This window comes from Pinus tabuliformis, chromosome Q, assembly GCF_031772625.1.
Source record: "Pinus tabuliformis cultivar Carrire ecotype Pingquan chromosome Q, CPIR1, whole genome shotgun sequence".
In the NCBI taxonomy this organism is placed as follows: Eukaryota; Viridiplantae; Streptophyta; class Pinopsida; order Pinales; family Pinaceae; genus Pinus; species Pinus tabuliformis.
This window is the reverse complement of record NC_142296.1, coordinates 1,228,032,224-1,228,051,736: the sequence shown is the minus strand read 5'-3', so window position 1 is coordinate 1,228,051,736 and position 19,513 is coordinate 1,228,032,224. Positions and strand designations below refer to the sequence as shown.

Here is a 19,513-nt window from a genome sequence, read left to right as displayed (position 1 = left end):
TGTTGTCCTTTATGGACATTCACAAGAGTACCTCGACCATGGTTTTTCTGCACTCCCAATCCTAAATTGACGCTGCTAGTGCTACCAATTTGGTTTCATCTCCTATTACTATTGACCAAGCATTGGCTCCTTCCAATAACATTTGCAACTTAAATTTCCAATTTGTATAATTTTCTTCATCTATCTTTGTAATCAACAAATGGATTTTCCATTATTAAGTATTAAATGTGCCCAAGTAGAAAATGCACCAAATTCTAAAACAAATACCAAATACACCTAGATCTAAAAACCAAATATCCTCCAAAAAATAGATCAGAACCAAATCTTTGCAATGCTATCAAAAATCGGGCAGATCTACAGATTCTTCAAGTGATTCACAAAATTATACTACCTATAACCAATTCGGATCTTCTAAAACACAACCAATGCACCTTACACAATTTACCCTTTCTGATCTTCTTAATAAAATATACTTTCTTTTTACAATAAATAAAGTCTTCTTTCAAAATCAATGGAATTACTCCAAATGTTTGAAACAAAAGCTTTTGACTTTGAAAACAAAATTTCTCTCCATGTGATCTTCCAAAAATGAGATCGGTGAAAATTGACTCCTTCAATGATGTTTGAAACCCTATATACTTTCTCTGTTCCAATGAACTGTGGCTACAACTACCTTATCCGTTCGCTCTCCTTAGCACTGTATCACACTCAGTCATGGATTTGTGTCTCTTGATCTAATCCAAAACCTTGGAGCTCTTTTACGAATGTCTCTCCACTTTTCACCAACTCTTACCTAGCCCTACGATTTGCATAAGATTTCGATCTCGATGTGTCTGTTTGTTCACGAGACTCAAAATGCATTCATTACATGTCACATTATTATCATCCATCATAGAAGAAAATACCTTTTTTCATAATATATTTTTTGGTTAATTTTAATCAAATTTTGACTAAGATTTTTAAAAACTTGAGTTTAAGTTGTTTAATTTGTAGAATTCGAGTGCCCTAGGGGGTTTTTCAAAGTGCTGAATCCATTTATGCATTCAAAAATGCATTTTAAACGACAAAATATCACATTCTTTCTTGAAATTATTTTGCCAGATTCTGGTGATAAAGTCTATTTCATCTATAAGTTAACGACGTAGTCTAACTTATAGACGAAATGATCGTTTTCATGAAATCTTTTCTCGTTAATTTTAATAAAAATATGGCAAAGATTTTTAAATACGTGAGTTTAACTCATTTAATTTGTAGAATTCGAGTGCCCCAAGGGTTTTTCAAGGTGCCAAATCCATTTCTGCATTTAAAAATGCATTTTAAACAACAAAAAATTGCATTTTTTCTTGAAATTGTTTTGCCAAATTCCGATGAAAAAGTCTATTTTATAGTTAGACTACGCCTTTTAATATTTGTTTTACAAAACACCATTATTTAAAATTAATTAATTGATAAAATAGTCCTTTCTATATAGATAAAATGATCTTCTTCTCTTCTTTTTAGAAATCCAAAAATACAATTTTTAAACGAAATTTTAATTTTTAAACCTTTAAAATTATATTTTAAATGCATAAATAAATTTACACTCCCAACCCCTCTAAAAACACAACTATGCCCATTAAACGATTTAAATAATTTCAACCACATTTAAAAATAAATAAATTACTTGGGACAATATTTTTCATCTATTTGTTACAATCGAAAACCCAAACACCGCCTTAATATATATCAATGATTAAGAGCAATTAATAAATAACATTTTGAGCATGCTCTCTATGTTGGGTTTTCCACGGTCGATTCTAAGTTTATTTGGATCCAACGGTACAAAATCCACGATACAGGGCTTCGGCTGCTTATTGACCACTATGACAGAGCAGTCGAAAAAGAGGACGCTATTCCGACAACTAATTGCTTTAAATTTCAGATCGTTGACGTGTAGTTTATTTGAACATTAAAGAGCACTGTACATGGCATGGTGGCCAAAACGTGAAGCTGACACTCACAAATACAAACAAATTAAACTTAGCTAAAGCTGTTATAATGTATGTATGAAGTTCTCATTGCTACCGAACTGGTTGAAAAGGACGAGCCTTAAAAAGATTAGCAGCAGCAGAAATCAAATGGGTGACCGTTATTTTCCCAATACGCTGCCAGATTTTGTTGAAGAATCCGACACAGAGGAAGAGAAAGGTAGAGGCGATCGTGTATTACAGTTGTTGCGGTTACCTTACGCTTCGGCCGCTGACCAGTTTCTTGAAGCTGCCAACTCTCAGAAAGATGAGGCATGTTCTTCTTCTTTTTCTTTTTGTGTAGTTAATTATTTACTTCGCCATATCGACATCCCCAGGATCATTTTTGTCAGAGGGGCGTTAAACAACAATTAGAACATTTGGGGCTGTCAGGGTTTGCCATCGCGACTACCGACTGCGTCTATCCCTTGTCAGGGTTATGGTCTAAAATGCCATTGTTGTATGCTTTTGAAAGCTCCAAGAAACGTGCCTCAACTACACTATAAAGAGCAGACTTTCTTGGGCTTATGTGCCGAGATTTGAGTCTGGTATCAACCCTTTTGAAACTCATACCATGCGGGCGGTGCAGACCACAGCGAGAATGGAACCCTTGTGGAACCTCTGTCAAATCATCAGTGAAACAATGCCCCAGTGGATGTCATTATCCTCTATCGAGTAACAGTGTTAATCAAGTTGGTAAAATAATTTGGCCTTGTAATTTCATATTTCATTTTTCCAGTAGTTAAGAACCGGCTCTAATGGCTGTCTCAACCCAAGTTTTTCTTTCAACGGCATAAGATAAAGGATTTTTAGCCGATAAAATAAGGTTTTACTGTGTAGTACCCGGGGCAGTTCAATTGACAATGGTTGGATTATGAAGTATTATGTAAGGTATGTGATCCAAGTTCAAATCTGAGTCATGTGTTAGGGTACATGCGGTTTCATGGTTCAGTTAGAGGTAATAGTGGTAATAGTGGTAGTGGTCAGAATCAGCCCTGTTTCGACCAAATACGAACCCAGCTCACTTGTCGATTCCTCTAGTCACAAGCCGGGCCCACTTGTCAATTCCTCTAGTCACAAAAGAAAAGTCTTACCATTGAATTCCTCAAAGACCGTAGAAGACACAGACCATGAAATTTGTAGAAACTGGGTTTTACGTAGTGCATTTGTAACGGGCTGAATCTTGAGATTAAATTAAAAAAAGTTGGTGCAGAATAAATTAGTGTAGTTTTTGTTTTTTGGGTAGGTGGAGCTGGCGAAGCTCAGGGCTCAAGCTTAACTGTCCTCTTGATATGGAGATTTCCAAAAACCAGAGTTGCTTATCAAATTTACAAATCTCTGAAGTAATCTAGCAAAATCAGCCAAAATATCAGCTCGGGCCAAGTACCAGAAAACTGTTAACATCAGCAAAGTCTGCTCCAGGGAGCACCCTAACAGAAAGCATAAACAACAACAAAGTAAATACCGGCGGCCAATGCAGTGGGATTCAGGTTATTATCTCATATATAGTATTATGTAAATGTAATATATTATGGCAGTGTTACTTGGGAGCGGGAGCAAAAGCGGGGAGCAGGAGCGAAAGCGGGGAGCAGGAGCGAAAACAGGTGCCGGAGCGACATTTTCAAAAGCTCCCGGTTTGGGAGTGAATCCCAGGGCGATTTTTATATATATATATATATATATATATGTAGAAATTTCTCATTTCCCACCCCGGTTTTCAGTTTCTCCTTATTTCTCCCATATAGTTAAATGCCCTTTCCCATAACCATACATTTAACAAGCTGGAAAAAATAAATTTGTTGAAAACACAAATTCTGGAAATTTTACAGAATGTTGGAAATTGTAGAAATAAAATCAGCAGTAATAAACAGTCATTAAAACACATTTAAACACTGAGATTTTTGGTCAATGTGACCCTGGAAAAACCCCCTACAACTCTTGGGGAAAACCAGTTTGAGAGCTCTTCTTTATTTCTGGAAAATGCCTTTTTATAGTAAGAGAAATATTCAGCAAAAATCAGCAAGCAAACTTTTACAACTTATCTCAGCCTTGCTGAAACTCCGCCTTGCTGAAACTCCGCCCTGTTGAAACTCCGCTGTACAGACTTGCTGAAACTCCGCCCTGCTGAAACTCCGCTGCTGAAACTCTGCTCTGCTGAAACTCCGCTCTGCTGAAACTCCGCAGCTCACTGTCCAGAAATCTCCCTTGCTCTCTTGCTCTCCTTCTCTCAATTTGCTCATGAAAGAATTAATGACCTTTTCCTCCTTTAATCTAACCCCAAGTGACTTTTGGGTGATCCCTAAATCCAATGGCTGAAATAGATTGAGATCTAAGATTGAGATTAAATGCTCATTTAAATCTCATTTTTTATTTTTTAATTCACCCCACTTTAATAAAGACCCACTTAGTCATTTATTTCCAAAGTCACTTTTCCTTTCTAATTTTTCATTGACTTTATAAAAGTCACTTTAAAATTAGACTTAGTAACTTTATCACTTAAAGTCACTTTTAAATTAGATTTAACTTTATAAAATTATAAAGTCACTTTAGGAGAAAAATTAAATTCTTTTGGACACTTTTCCCTAGGCCAAAGATCAAAGCCTAAGGGAATCACCTGTCCTTCGGTACCAAATTTCAACACTCCCTCTTACTGAGGAAGGTGTTCCTCACCACACCCATCTTGTCTCTGAAGTAGACATGCTTGCCCCGTGGTAAGGCTTTGGTAAGAATATCTGCAACCTGCTCATCAGTGGAAATATACTCAAGCTTCACAGCTCCCTTTTGAACATAGTTTCTGATGAAATGATATCTTATCCCGATATGCTTTGACTTGTCATGAAATACTGGATTCTCCGTGAGTTTAATGCAACTCTGATTATCACAGTAAATCACTGAAGGTCTCAACGGCTGACCAAATAAACCAAACAACATCTTGCGAAGCCAGATAGCCTCACAACTAGCTAGTTGGCTGCCATATACTCTGCTTCCGCTGAACTCAGTGCTACTGACTGCTGCTTCCGGTTGAACCATGACACTACTGCTGAACCCAACCCAAAACAGCACCCTGAAGTGCTCTTCCTATCAGAAGCACAACTTGCCCAATCAGAATCAGTGTATCCTGCCAATCTCACTCCATCTCCCTGCCTGTAGTCCAGACCATAATCCACTGTCCCCTGCAAGTACCGCAAAATGTGTTTTGCAGCCACCCAGTGAACCTTCCTAGGCTCACACATAAACTGACTCATCGTGTTGACTGCAAAACAGATATCTGGTCTAGTGTTGACCAAATACATCAAGGAACCAATCAGCTGCCTGTACAATGTGGGATCTACCAACTCGGAATCCGAAGCATGAAGCTTCTTCTAGTTGGTGATCGTCGGTGTCGACATGGGTCTACAATTCTCCATGTGGAATCTGCTAAGGATGTCCACAATATACTTCCCCTGCCCCAGGAAGAAATGCCCCTCCTCCTGCCACACCTCTAAGCCCAAAAAGTAATGCATCAAGCCGATGTCCTTCATCTCAAACTCCGTCGCAAGATCTCTCTTGCAGTGCTCTATGAGTCTCTCTGCACCTGTAATGACCAAGTCATCCACATACAGCACCAGAATGAGAGGCTCCTCACCAATCACAATAAAGTAAAGGTTCGGATCTGCCTCACTCTTTGTGAAACCCATCCCCTGCAAATATGTATCTATCCTGGAGTACCAAGCTCTGGGAGCTTGCTTCAGGCCATAAAGGGCCTTCTTCAGTCTGCACACATGGGACTCCTTCCCATGCACCTCAAAGCCCTGTGGCTGCTCAATGTACACCTCCTCCTGTATGAAGCCATTGAGAAATGCAGTCTTCACATCCATCTGGTGGATCTTCCAACCCATCTCTGCTGCTATCGATATAATGGAGCGGATCGAAGTATATCGAGCCACGGGAGCGAAGGTCTCCTCATAATCAACTCCCTCTACCTGGGAGAACCCTCTAGCCACAAACCTTGCTTTGAATTTCTCAATGCTGCCATCTACAACATGCTTTACCTTGTAAAGCCATCTGGAAGTAACCACGGATTTGCCCTCAGGCCTCGGCACCACCTCCCAAACATCATTCTTCATGATAGAAGAATACTCCTCCTGCATGGCCTCTCTCCAGACCTGCTGGCTAGCTGCCTCCTCATAGCTAGAAGGCTCAGAGTCAAGGATGCTGGTAACCATTGCCATATAGCTGCAAAACCTCTCAGGTGGTCTACTCTCTTTGACCGGCCTCTTCGGCTTAGCAACAGATGAGGCATCTCTCAAGGTGTCCTGAAGCCACTTGGGCTTCCTCTTCCCTGAGCACACTTCTCCCACCGGAGAATGAAACTCCTCCTCATCATCATCAGGAGCCTGAAGTCCTGACTGTCTGTTTGTTGTCCTCCTGCCTGCACCTGAACCTGTAGAAGCTGAGGTACCGTGTGAACTGTCCATCAGTGGACTCCCTAGTGAACTGCTCTGCATGCTGCCCGGAGCACCACCCCTCTGGCTCGGTGAGCCACTGCTCACTGACGGACCTGACATCCTCATAGATGTACCTCCTGATCCTCCTGATCCCTGCCCACTGGATCCCTGCGACTGACTCAACTGCTGCTGAGGGTCTGGCTGATCCAGATACTCTAACTCCCGTGACCTCCTAAAGGCCCTGTCCTCCTCGAACTTCACATCCCGTCTGACAACAACTCTCCTCTGTGCAGGAATGTAAATCCGAAAGGCCTTTAAGGTCTCACTGTAGCCCACAAAGATACCCTTCTTTGCAGTGGGCTCTAGTTTGGTCCTCTTCTCCTTAGGTATATAGGAGTATGTAATGCATCCAAAGATATGAAGATGACCAATATCAGGCTTCTTCCCAGAAAAAGTCTCCTCCGGAGTCATGTGCCCCAAGGCACGATGCAGACTCCTGTTCTGCAAGTAAACAACTGTGTTGTAGGCCTCTGCCCACAAGAACAATGGCAACCCCTGATCATGTAACATGGCTTTGGCAGCCCCTATGATGGATTTGTTCTTCCTCTCTGCAACCCCGTTCTGCTGGGGGTTGTAAGGAACAGTGAACTCCCTCCCAATGCCTTCCTCCGCACAATAGTCAACAAACTCTCCAAGGGTGTACTCTCCTCCATTGTCCGACCTCAGGGACTTGATCTTTCGACCTGTCTGTGTCTCCACAAGAGCTTTGAACTCCTGAAACCGCTTGAAGACCTCACTCTTGGTCTTCAAAAAATAAATCCAGGTCCTCATGGAGTGATCATCAATGAATAAAACATAGTACTCATATCCACTCAAGGAAACATGAGACATCCGACCGCTCACATCAGAATGAATCAAATCAAGTATCCTAGTCGCTCTGCTGTCACTGCTGGGAAAAGGGGATTTGGCAAACTTGCCCATCGCACAACCTCTGCAAGTATCAAAGTGATCAGTACTGAAATCTGGCACACCTGTAGTGATCTCCCGCAATGTCCTCAAGGCTCCATGATACATATGTCCCATCCCGCGGTGCCAAATCTCACACAGCTCAGAACTGCTAGCTCTGCTGTCGGTATTACTGCTCAATGCCAAAAGGGGCTGGAATGCAAACTTGTACACTTTTGCATGGCGTACACCTATCACTCTAGCTGAATCAGCTGGAGTGCCCCTGGGATACATCAACACCTGTCCTCCCCTGAACAGTACCTCATATCCTCTGTCCTCCAAAGCTAAGACGGATATGAGGTTCTTCCTCATCCCTGACACATAAAGAACATCTGACACTTTCAAGGGAGGTTTGGACTCCCTCTGAAATGTCAGTTTCCCCACCCCGACTGCTCTAACAACTCTGTCATCACCGAGTACTACCTCTATATCAGTGCCAATCTTTGAAAGCTCTGAGAAGTACTCACGGACTCCTGCCATGTGACGTGAAGCCCCACTGTCCACATACCAGATACCTGAAGATGCTCCGCTAATCGAGGGAAAAGCATGCTCCCTCTGAACCTGTGTGGCAGGTGATCCTGCACTAGAGGACTCACACGTAGTGAACTCAAACTCTCGGTCAAAACGACCTGCAAAGTCCTCAATTTCTGCTGAAGCTGCCACGTCCTGGTTCTTCCCCTTCTTCTTCTTCTTCTCCGGACACACAACTGCATAGTGTCCCATCTTTTGACAATTCCAACACTTCACCTTGGAATAGTCTTTCTGTGTGTTCCCCTGTTTACCTTTACCTTTGCCTTTGCCCCCACCACTGCTTGTGGAAGCCTGCTTCTTCCTTTTGCCTTTCTTGCCTCCTGCCACCAGTGCTACATCCTCATCCTGCTCAACTGGCTTGGCTGCCCCAAGCTGACCTTTCCTGATCTCTGTCTGAATGCAATCATCACAAAACCTCTCCCATGTGGGAAGGGTCTCACGTGCACAAATCCCATCAGCAAAGTTCAACCATGAACGGGGGAGGCCATTCACTGCAATCCGCACCAACTTAGTGGGTGGAATGGCCTCTCCAATTGCTGCCAACTCATCTATCACATTAGTAATCTTTGTGAGATATCCAGCTGCACTATCATTACCCATCTTAATGTTCTTAAGCTTCTCCTTCAGGACCATCTTCCGGTTCTCATTGGTACTCTGGTAGAGATTGGACAATGCTGTCCACATCTCATGGGCATTGCTCTTTCCTCTCACATGAGGAATGCAATGGTCTTTGATTCCGTCTAGAATCAACCTCTTACCCTTGTTGTTCTTTTTATTAGAAGCTGTCAACCGAGTAGCATCAGTAGGCACAACAACAGGGTTCTGTGTGGTATGCACCATGATATCCCAGACTTCTGCCTCCTCAAAGATACTCTGCATTCTTTCCTTCCAAACGCTGTAATTTGTATGCCCATCCAGCTTATCCTCCACCCTCAATCCCAATGACATCCTGCTGTCCTAAAACTGAAAAATAGCACTGCTGTAGTAAAGATAAAACTGTTGTTTATGAAAAAATCAGCTTGTTGGAATTTTCTGAGTGAAAAATCAGCAGCTGTAATTTTTCCTTTTGCTGTCCCAAACTATCCTTCAGCGCTCAAGCTCTGATACCATGTAGAAATTTCTCATTTCCCACCCCGGTTTTCAGTTTTTCCTTATTTCTCCCATATAGTTAAATGCCCTTTCCCATAACCATACATTTAACAAGCTGGAAAAAATAAATTTGCTGAAAACACAAATTCTGGAAATTTTACAGAATGTTGGAAATTGCAGAAATAAAAATCAGCAGTAATAAACAACCATTAAAACACATTTAAACACTGAAATTTTTAGTCAATGTGACCCTGGAAAAACCCCCTACAACTCTTGGGGAAAACCAGTTTGAGAGCTCTTCTTTATTTCTGGAAAATGTCTTTTTACAATAAGAGAAATATTCAGCAAAAATCAGCAAGCAAACTTTTACAACTTATCACAGGCTTGCTGAAACTCCGCCCTGCTGAAACTCCGCTGTATAGACTTGCTGAAACTCCGCCCTGCTGAAATTCTGCTGCTGAAACTCTGCAGCTCACTGTCCAGAAATCTCCCTTGCTCTCTTGCTCTCCTTCTCTCAATCTTCTCATGAAAGAATTAATGACATTTTCCTCCTTTAATCTATCTCCAAGTGACTTTTGGGTGATCCAAGTGACTTTTGGGTGATCCCTAAATCCAATGGCTGAAATAGATTGAGATCTAAGGCTGAGATTGAATGCTCATTTAAATCTCACTTTTTATTTTTTAATTCACCCCACTTTAATAAAGACCCACTTAGTCATTTATTTCCAAAGTCACTTTTTCTTTCTAATTTTTCATTGACTTTATAAAAGTCACTTTAAAATTAGACTTAGTAACTTTATCACTTAAAGTCACTTTTAAATTAGATTTAACTTTATAAAATTATAAAGTCACTTTAGGAGAAAAATTAAATTCTTTTGGACACTTTTCCCTAGGCCAAAGATTAAAGCCCTAAGGGAACCACCTGTCCTTCGGTACCAAATTTCAACATTTTATATTTTGATACATACATGTCAACAAAAACATGTAGAATGATGAATTAGATATAAAAAACATAAAAAAAACATAGATTGATCATTGATCCATATAACATCAACCATCTAGAGGTTAGAATCTTCATCAACCATGCCCGCAAGTTAGTAACATACAACATATTGAGTCTCGTGAATCATAATTCATCAATCTTAAAGTTTCAACTTCAAGCTTTCAAAATTGAAAATTCAATATATAACGTTTATCTCATTGATCACCAAAGTTGTAATTGTAAGCTAAGTTTAACCATTACAAGAAATAATATCTAACATGAAATGAAATGTTATAAAATGAATTATGAAATGAAATGAAACGACTTTCACGAAGCATCATATTCATAATTTAGAGTCATTACCAATGAGTTATAATTGCCAACTTCAAACTTCAAACTTAAATTGTCATATGTTGTTTACAAAAAATATCATAATAAATATGAAAGAGTCAAGACTCAACAGTTATGAAAACTAATAGAAACTAGAAAAGACAAGTAAACTGTAAATCTCTTATCTACTACTTCATGTGGCCCTTGCCACGAGAAGTGTCTGATATATGAGCAGGTCGTGGTGGTCTTCTGGGAGTCTCCTCCCGCATAGACCGACGACCAGAACCAGAAGGCACATGCCCTCCACGTGAGGGTGTAGATGGAGGCGGCGACAACAAAGCAACAAGACTCGGAACTTGAGCACTACTATTGGATGGTGGAGGTGGCATGGTTATTGCTTCATCTTCCTCTCTCATAAGTTCCGCTTCCAGTTCTTCAATATGTATAGTGCCATCCTTCAAATTATCATCCTCTGGGTGGTTGTCCCAAATTTTATATGTTGGATCCTCATAAGCCCGATCACAATAATGGCTCAACAACCTCAAGTTGTAGTGCACATAAACCAAGCTTTCTGCTCGATTTTCATTGAGTCCGTTTCTTTTCACATTATGTATGAAGTTGTAGGTGCTCCAACACCTCTCTGCAAAAGAAGTATTTACAACCCGTGAGAGAACTTTTTTTGCCAATTTTGGCAAAAGTCCCTTGCCGCCATATGATTTCCACCATGTGAGAGCATCAAATTTGTCTCTATCTTCCATTGCATGAAAGGTACCAAACAAACCAGTGCAACTGAAGTATCTGCCTAATTCAAGACGCACACTAGCACATTCCTCCCTGTCAGGTATCAACTTTTCTAATGCTTGCAACTATCCTGAAGATACCTCTTCATCTATATGGGGTTTGACCCTAACCCCACCCCTTGGTGCAGGTTGGCCCAACCAAGATGCAGAGTAGTATTTTGGCACAAGGATATATGCCAAGCAATGTAGTGGAACCATAGTTTTAAAAAACGGTCGTTTCGATACCGAAACGGCCGAGTTGAACCGAGTTGATGCCCTCCGGAGTGACTCGGCCTATGAAACGGCTCGTTTGGCCGAGTCAGCCATGACTCGGCCAACTCGGCCGTTTCCGTATTGACTCGGCCGAGTCATACACAGCGGCCCGTAACCCAAAATAAACAGCGATTTAACAATTTTTTAATGAATTTTTTTGGTGTTTGCTGATTGGTTTGGACTCCAAGCTGTTGTGTGAATAAGTTAAATGTCATTTGGGGTCCATTTCCCCCTCCCAAACCCTATTTAACACACTCAAGTGCTCTCATTCTCTCACAACAATCTTGTGCATTTGAGTGAGAGTCTTTTTTGAGAGTTAGTGAGTATTTCTTGAGCTTGTTTTTGGAGCAGCAATGAGGAGTATTGGACGAGCATTGTAGCTGGAGTGAGGAGCTTCTTGGGCAGCCATTTGGAGTAGCATTGAGGAGCTGATTCTTGGAGCAAGCTTGAGGAGGCAGTTTGTGCCTGGAGGTATTTTTTTTCACCTCTATAAATCTGTTTTTGCTTAGTAAATTTTAGGTGCATATTTAGAAAGCTTAGAGAGTGTTTTTTGTCAAAGAAATGAACATTGAATCAATGTTTTTTTTTTTTGTTTTCATTTTCAGATTGTTTGCTTGCATTTCCTAGTCAAAAAATGGCACCTAGAGCAAGAGATCCTGCTTGGGCATATGTTGAAATGGTTGATAGTCAAATGCACTGCAAATTTTTCCATAGGAAAATTAAGGAAGGCCCTAGGGGCATTAATAGGTTGAAACAACACTTGGCAGGGATTAGAGGCCAAATTACCCCATGTACCTCACCAAAAATTGGGGAGATTAGGAAGCATTTGTTGGCCAACTTTGAGAAATTTCAAGAAGATAAGGCTAGGCAAAAAGACATACAGGTTGAAATTGGCAGGAAGAGGGAGATACAAAAAATGATGACTACCAACCCCCATTATGATTTTGAGGGTTCTTCCTCTATCCCTCAAACTGATACATCCAACCCTTTCCGATATGTTCCTCCCTCTTTTGGTTCTGTTCAAGATAAGGGAAAGGGTAGAATGATAAAGGGTGATGTGACTATCAAAAGTTATTTCACTCCCTCCTCTCCATCAGATGCACATGGTCCTGAAGTTAGTAAAAGTCAAATGCAGCCCACTTTAGATGACCACTGGAAGAAAGAATTGAGGGAGACTGCTTGTGAGTACATAGCTAGATGGTGGTATGATGCTGATATCCCCTTTAATGTTGCTCGTTCACCATATTATGAGCCTATGTTTGATGCCATACATGCTGCTGGAAAAGGCTTCAAAGGCCCTACTATGCATGAGCTAAGGGGGTATCGTTTGCAGAAAGAAATTGAATCCATTAATGAGTATTTGAAAGAGTTCAAGGACTCATGGGCAAGAACAGGATGTACCATCATGTCAGATGGATGGACTGATCAAAGAAACCGTACCATCATAAACTTTCTTGTCTTCTGCCCACGGGGAACCATGTTTTTAAAATCAGTTGATGCATCTGATAAGGTAAAAGATGGGCAATTGTTGTTTCAGCTATTGGATCAGGTTGTTGAGGAGGTGGGGGTGGCTAATGTTGTTCAAGTCATCACAGATAATGCCTCTAACTATGTTCTTGCTGGTAAACTGTTAGAGGAAAAACACAAGACCATCTTTTGGACCCCATGTGCTGCACATTGCATAGACCTCATGCTTGAGGATATTGGAAAAATAGAGTGGGTCAAAAACACTATAGATCATGCCAAAAGCATAACAAAATTTATCTACAATCATACATTGATTTTGAGCCTCATGAGGAAACACACTGGGGGCAAGGATATTATTAGGCCTGCCATCACTAGATTTGCTACACATTTTTTGACATTGCAATCTATGCTTTCCCAACATAGAAACTTGCAAAAGATGTTTTCTAGTGATGAATGGAATGAAAGCAATTGGTCTAAGAAACCGGAAGGCAAAGAATTGAAAAGGAAAGTCTATGAAGAAACTTTTTGGAGAAAGGCAACAGAGATTGTGAAGCTTGTTGAGCCACTAGTTAAGGTGTTGCGGTTGGTGGATGGGGAAAGGTTGGCTATGGGCTTCATTTATGAGGCTATGGATCAAGCAAAGGAGCAAATAAAGACAGTATACAAGGATAGAGTGGCAAAGTATGGGCCCATTTGGGCAATCATTGATGAAAGATGAAACAATCAACTCCATCGCCCTATACATGCAGCTGGGTATTTTTTGAACCCACGGTATCATTATAAAGCTAAGGAGTCAGGAGCTTTGAGGGGGGAGGTCAGAGATGGACTGATTGATTGCATTGATCGCATGATCCCTTTGGAGTCTGATCAGCTGGAGATACATCGACAGGCCAATATCTTCAGTAATGCATCAGGTACCTTTGGGAAGAACCTAGCAAAGATTGCAAGAGAAGCAGATGAGCCAGGTAAACAAAAATTTCAATTTTCAAATTCTTAATAGTTTTACTTTTTTTTTAAAGTTTGTTAAATCGTTTATAATTTGAAAGTTAGATATAATTTGTAATTTTGTTGAGCTAACTCATTACACTCCTATGTTTTTTGCAGCACAATGGTGGGAGGCCTTTGGTGGCCATTGTCCTGAATTGCAAAGGTTTGCAATTCGTATTTTGAGTCAAACTTGCAGTGCATCTGGGTGTGAGCGCAATTGGTCTGTCTTTGAGAGGATTCACACAAAGAAGAGAAACTGTTTGGATAAAAAACGGTTAAATGATCTAGTTTATGTCCAATACAACCTCCGGCTCAGACGAAACCATTTGCTGAACAAAAGACCTGATTCAGATCCCATTGTGTTGGAAGACATTGATCCAACATCAGATTGGGTAGTGGAGAGTTGTCCAGCAGAGTTTGATCCTGATGAGGATCTTGATTTAGATTTAGATATCGAGACATCAGTTGAAGTTGAACATGCTGTTCTGGTTCAGTTGAATGCAGATCCCAATCCACCAGCCTCAGTCTCACAGCCAGCAAGGACTCCAGTTGTAGGTGCTTCCTCTGCTCAGCCACGACAGAAGCGCAGCCGCATATCTACTCTATCTCAGCTTGCATCTGCTGCAGTTGCACAACCTGCTAGTGGTACCACTTCTACAATTGCAGTTGGAGATGATGATGAGGAGGAGGAGCCATGGGGCCCCCTGTCTGACTCTGATGATGATGATCCAGAGATTGATCGACATGATCTTGGCTCCTCTGGTAGTAGCTACTAGCCAGTAGTACTAGTACTGGAGTCTGGTCACCGTCACAGTTTACTTTTGTTGTAGAGGCCATTTCTAGCCTCCTTGGTTATGTGTATTTTGTTTTGAGTCTTTGATCATGTATGACAGTTGACTATGTATTACCATTGGGTACCATTTTGATATAATGGATTGGTTCATGAGCCTACTTTGATCATATGTTGTCTTCCATCTATATTATAATGTTGTGTGTTTGGAAACATGAATGAAAATCTTTAAAATTATGTTTAAAATCTTTAAAATTATGTTTTTTTTTATAAAATAAATAAATATTTAATGTATTTTTTACAATGACCGAGTCATTGAAATCGAGCCGCCCGAGTCATTACCGTTTCGGAGTCGGAGTCGGAGTCGATCCTCGGCCGAGTCGGAGTTTTAAAACTATGAGTGGAACATTAAGTTTATCCCACCGTATACACACACAATCGTGAATTAGTTTATACAAGTTGGGATCATTGTTATGAACAATATCTTTTATTTGCCCCAACATGGTATCTATTTGCTCATACACCTCGCCAATCACTGGTTTATCTATATCTGCAAACCGAATCATGTGACAAATGGGCTTGGTGAAATCCAATACTTGCCTCACACGTGCCCAAAACATACCATCAAGAGCGACCTCCTCCACCTGTTCAAAACCTTGCCTATCAGCTGCATTTGTAGCCCTTTCCTTTAATACCTGCCAGTGTGGACTTGATACCATGCTAGCCAATGACTCTCTTACCTTCAAAAGGCACTTGAAGGTGAGGTAATAACTACCAAATCTAGTCCTCGCATTCTTCAACAACTCCAATCTTGAGTGACTGTGGAAAAGGCCATGGGTATTTCTATGATTTGTAATAAATTTTATCATTTCTTTGCCTCTCTTGTACAAATCACCAATCCATTTGTATTGTTCGTTTTTGTTCTTAATAATATCATGCATCAAAACGTTCATTGTGTGAACCAAACACCCAGACCAAAATATGTTGGGGTATTTATCCTCAATAATTGCTCCCGCTGCCTTACAATTAGGAGCATTATCAGTGATGACTTGGATGACATTGTATGGCCCAATACGCTCAATTGTTTCAAGTAATGGTTCTGCAATGTTGATGCCGGTCTTGAACTTGTCCGAGTAATCATATGATGAAAGAAAGATGGCACCACTAACATACACAACAAGAACATTTATCAATGGCTTGCCTTTTACATATGTCCATCCATTAGATACAATGGACACCCCATGGTCAGTCTAAGAACTTGTCATTCTATTCAAAGAATGTGATATTTTTGCTTTTTCATGATCAAGTCCAACGGTTCTTGCCTTGTCATACTCAGGGCTCTTGTATCCTTTAGGGGCATCATTTATGGCATAAACCATTTTGTGTCAATAAGGTGACCGAAGAACATTGAATGGTATCCCACATGCATAGAGAAACCTGTAAACTTTTGAATCCACATCATTCCTACACCCTTCAACAAGGAAATTTGATATGCTTCTACGCCTTAAACCTGGTGACCCTGTGCCTCCATATCCACTGCCTTGGGAGGATGTTGAAGGAGTTCTTTGTGATTGTGAGCTTGGTTCAAAGAAACCCTTTGATTTTTTAGATTTATATCGGGCTTCCTCCTCTTCCCTTATGTATTTGGTTCTATTTGCTACTGACACACCTGTACAAGTTTTGATTCCTATTTGTTTATCTCCATGCCATGGCCTTTTCCCGCACAGGTGCTTTTTGGCATGAGTGTATGAACCTGTGTAATTATTGTTGCAATGGGGGCAATGAAATTTAGTGGTTCCACCCCCTTTCCTTGCTTCAGGGCTATGAACATATTTCCACAATGGGGTTTGGTCTTGTTTAGTTTTTTGCGCTGACTCATGTTCACTCTCCTCCAGCTCCTCCTCATCGGGGTTTTCATCAAATCCACTATGACCCCCTTCTTCATCCCCTTCTTCATTTTCAACCCTCCTTTTTCTACTCTCCAACACCATAATAACCAAAAAAGGAACCAAGAAGAAGAAAATGCCAAGAAATATAACCATGATGTTTGAATCTGCAAAAAAATGGAATGGGAATGGGAGAAAAATATTTATTTATTTATTTAGTAATGAACATTAAAAAAAAATTGCTAGAATAGAGCCTACCTCTTTGGCCTCCAATCTCCCCTTGCTCCTTGCTTTCTTTTGCTCCTTGCTCCTTGTTCTCACTCACATTCGCTCTCTTTTGCCCCTCACTCTCTCTTGCTCCTCACCCTCTCTTACTCTCCTCTTGCTCTCACTCTCACTCTCACTCACAATTTCTAATATTCTAAAATAATGAAATTGATTGGAGGGAGGGTTTATTTATATTCCCTCCCTCTCTCCCTTTCCTCCCTTTTTTTCCCCAACCGGCGACCTTTTTTATTTTCCGGCGTGTTTTATATTTTTTCCACGCATTTTTTTTTTTGGCGTCGCTCACCAGCCGGGGGCGTTTTTTATAGCCTGGGAGCGGTCGGGAGCGATATATTTTTTCCACGCATTTTTTTTTGGCGTCGCTCACAGGCCGGGGGCGTTTTTTATAGTCTGGGAGTGGTCGGGAGCGATCGCTCCCCAACTGCTCTCGGGCTATAAAAAACACTCCTAGAGCGACGGGAGCGATCGCTCCCTAATTCGGTCCGGCAATAGGCAGGGAGCAGAATTTTTTTTCGGGAGTGCGCTTCCGATCCCCTCCCGAGTCGCTCCCGCCCGAAGCATGGATTGGGAGCGAGATCGAGTGGGGAGGGGGCGGGGTTCTCCTCGACAACACTATATTATGGGTATATATTTGTAAGAATGCTTCTTTATATTTCAAATAATGTAGTTATATGTATAAATTCCACTTTGGAGAACTCATTTGATAAAGATGATTATTGCATTGAATTCCTTTTTTCGAGAGGACCAAAATCGACCTAAAGATCATTAAATTTGGATAAGCAGAATTGTGTTTTTGAATTTATGCCCACACATGTGCAAATTGCAAGGTCGGCCACATCATCATGTAGGCTCATGAAGCCCAAGAGACATGTTACCTCACCCTTAACGACTTGTAAAAATATGAGAGACCTCAAACCTCATTTGGCATCATCTCATCTCACACATTCTTCTCCCTCCTCATCTGATTGGTTTGTACAGCGATTGGACAGTTGAATTCTCTCACATGTGTGGTAAGGAGGACAAATTGCAGGGCCGAAATTTCAGTTTGTTGCAAGTTTGACCAGCATTGACTAGGGGTGTTTTGACCACATTTGACTGCGATTTTTTGCCAAAATTTCGATCTTTGGAGACCGCACCTATTGGCACAAAAACCGAGGTATTCGAGGCACATTGACTGAGGCTGACCGCAGGGTTGACGGTAGAGTTGACCACAAAATTTTACCAAGTTTGACTGCTGTTTTCATGACTGTTTTGGGCTGACTTTGAGCACCTTAGAATGCCAATTTTGATTGGGTATGGCTGAGTTGCATTGAGGATAGTTTGCTACTGCTTTGACCAGTGTTGACTTTCTGGTAAGCGCTGTTGATTGTTGCCGGAAAATTTCAGATTTGATAAGGCACTTTGATTATCATTTGGCAAGTCAATTTTTACTTTATTGTACTCTCTCCCTGCTGAACATTTGATATAATAATAAGAAGAATTGATCAAGGGTTTTCCTCATCTTGGAGTTTTTCCATGGCATTTGCCAAATCTGGTGTTCTCTTGTCTTGGTTTGTCTTTTGCATTTTGTTATTCATTTAATATGAATATCTACCATTATTGTCAATGTGATTTATGGTTAGTGTGATTGCTAATAAAAACCTAAATTGGAAATTGTCATTGGGCTGCTAAAAGGACATTGAAGTAATTGTGCTAAGCATAGAACATACCATTGTTACCTAAAATTAACAACAATAGCATTTAAAAAAAATGGTCGACATAAGCCAGAGGCCATAAAGAGGCAATAATATTTGTCCCATATTGATATTCAAATTTTCAGAAACCTCAAAAACCAAAGTAGGGTATTAAGCATAGAAAATTCCCTATGTAATTTGTTAATTTTAGGCAACAATGGTATGTTCTATGCTTTAGAGCAATTTTACTTCAATTTATTTATTAGCCCAGTATCAATATTCAGATTAGCAATCACATCAACATGATAGTAAAATGCAGATAGAACATAAACATAAACAGTAGAAGACAAGCCAAGACAAGAGGACACAAGATGTGGAACCAACCAGGGACAAACCCCAATGTGGGGAAACCCTTGATCAAATCTTCTTTTAGTGTTCAATAGTTCAGCAGAGAGAGATAGTATAATTTACAAATATGATAATTTATGACAGTAGCAAAAGAGCTCTAACCAGAAAAGTCAACGCTGGTCAACAGGGCAGATTTGACCCTCAGCAAATTGGTCAACTTCAGCCTCCAAACAGCAAGATAAAACAACCCTCAAAACAGTCAAATTCAACCCAGTCAAAGTCTGGTCAAACAACCCACTTGCGGTCAACCCTAGTTGCAGTCAATGCTAGTCAACAATCAACGTTTAGCCTCGATTTCTATGCCCAAAAATGCGTCCTGCGCAAACAGAGATAACCCTCACAAAACACAGTCGAAGGAGGTCAACGCATGCTAGTCAACGCTTGGTCAAACTGTCCAGAAATTCGGTTTCTTGAAATTTTGCTCTCTTGAAATTTCAGCCTCTTGAAATTTCGCCCTCACAAAACGCAGTCGAAGGAGGTCAACGCATGCTAGTCAATGCTAGGTCAAATTGTCTTGAAATTTCGGCCTCCTGAAATTTCGGACATGTGGAGAGAGAGAGGCCCAAAAATCGTACTCAATCAATGAGGAGAGAGA

The 19,513-nt window shown here is 40.7% G+C and overlaps 1 protein-coding gene across 1 annotated transcript in view; it reads left to right on the top strand.

The window, feature by feature from the left end:
* Positions 1–1,959: 1,959 nt before the first annotated feature.
* The window catches only part of LOC149224234 (lanC-like protein GCR2), a 149,454-nt gene continuing 131,900 nt past the window's right edge, over positions 1,960–19,513 (top strand). Inside the window, exon 1 of the mRNA XM_089386040.1 lies at positions 1,960–2,279. Within this exon, the coding sequence (XP_089242166.1) occupies positions 2,046–2,279 (234 nt within the window). The 5' untranslated portion in view covers positions 1,960–2,045. The remainder of the gene's footprint in view (positions 2,280–19,513) is intronic.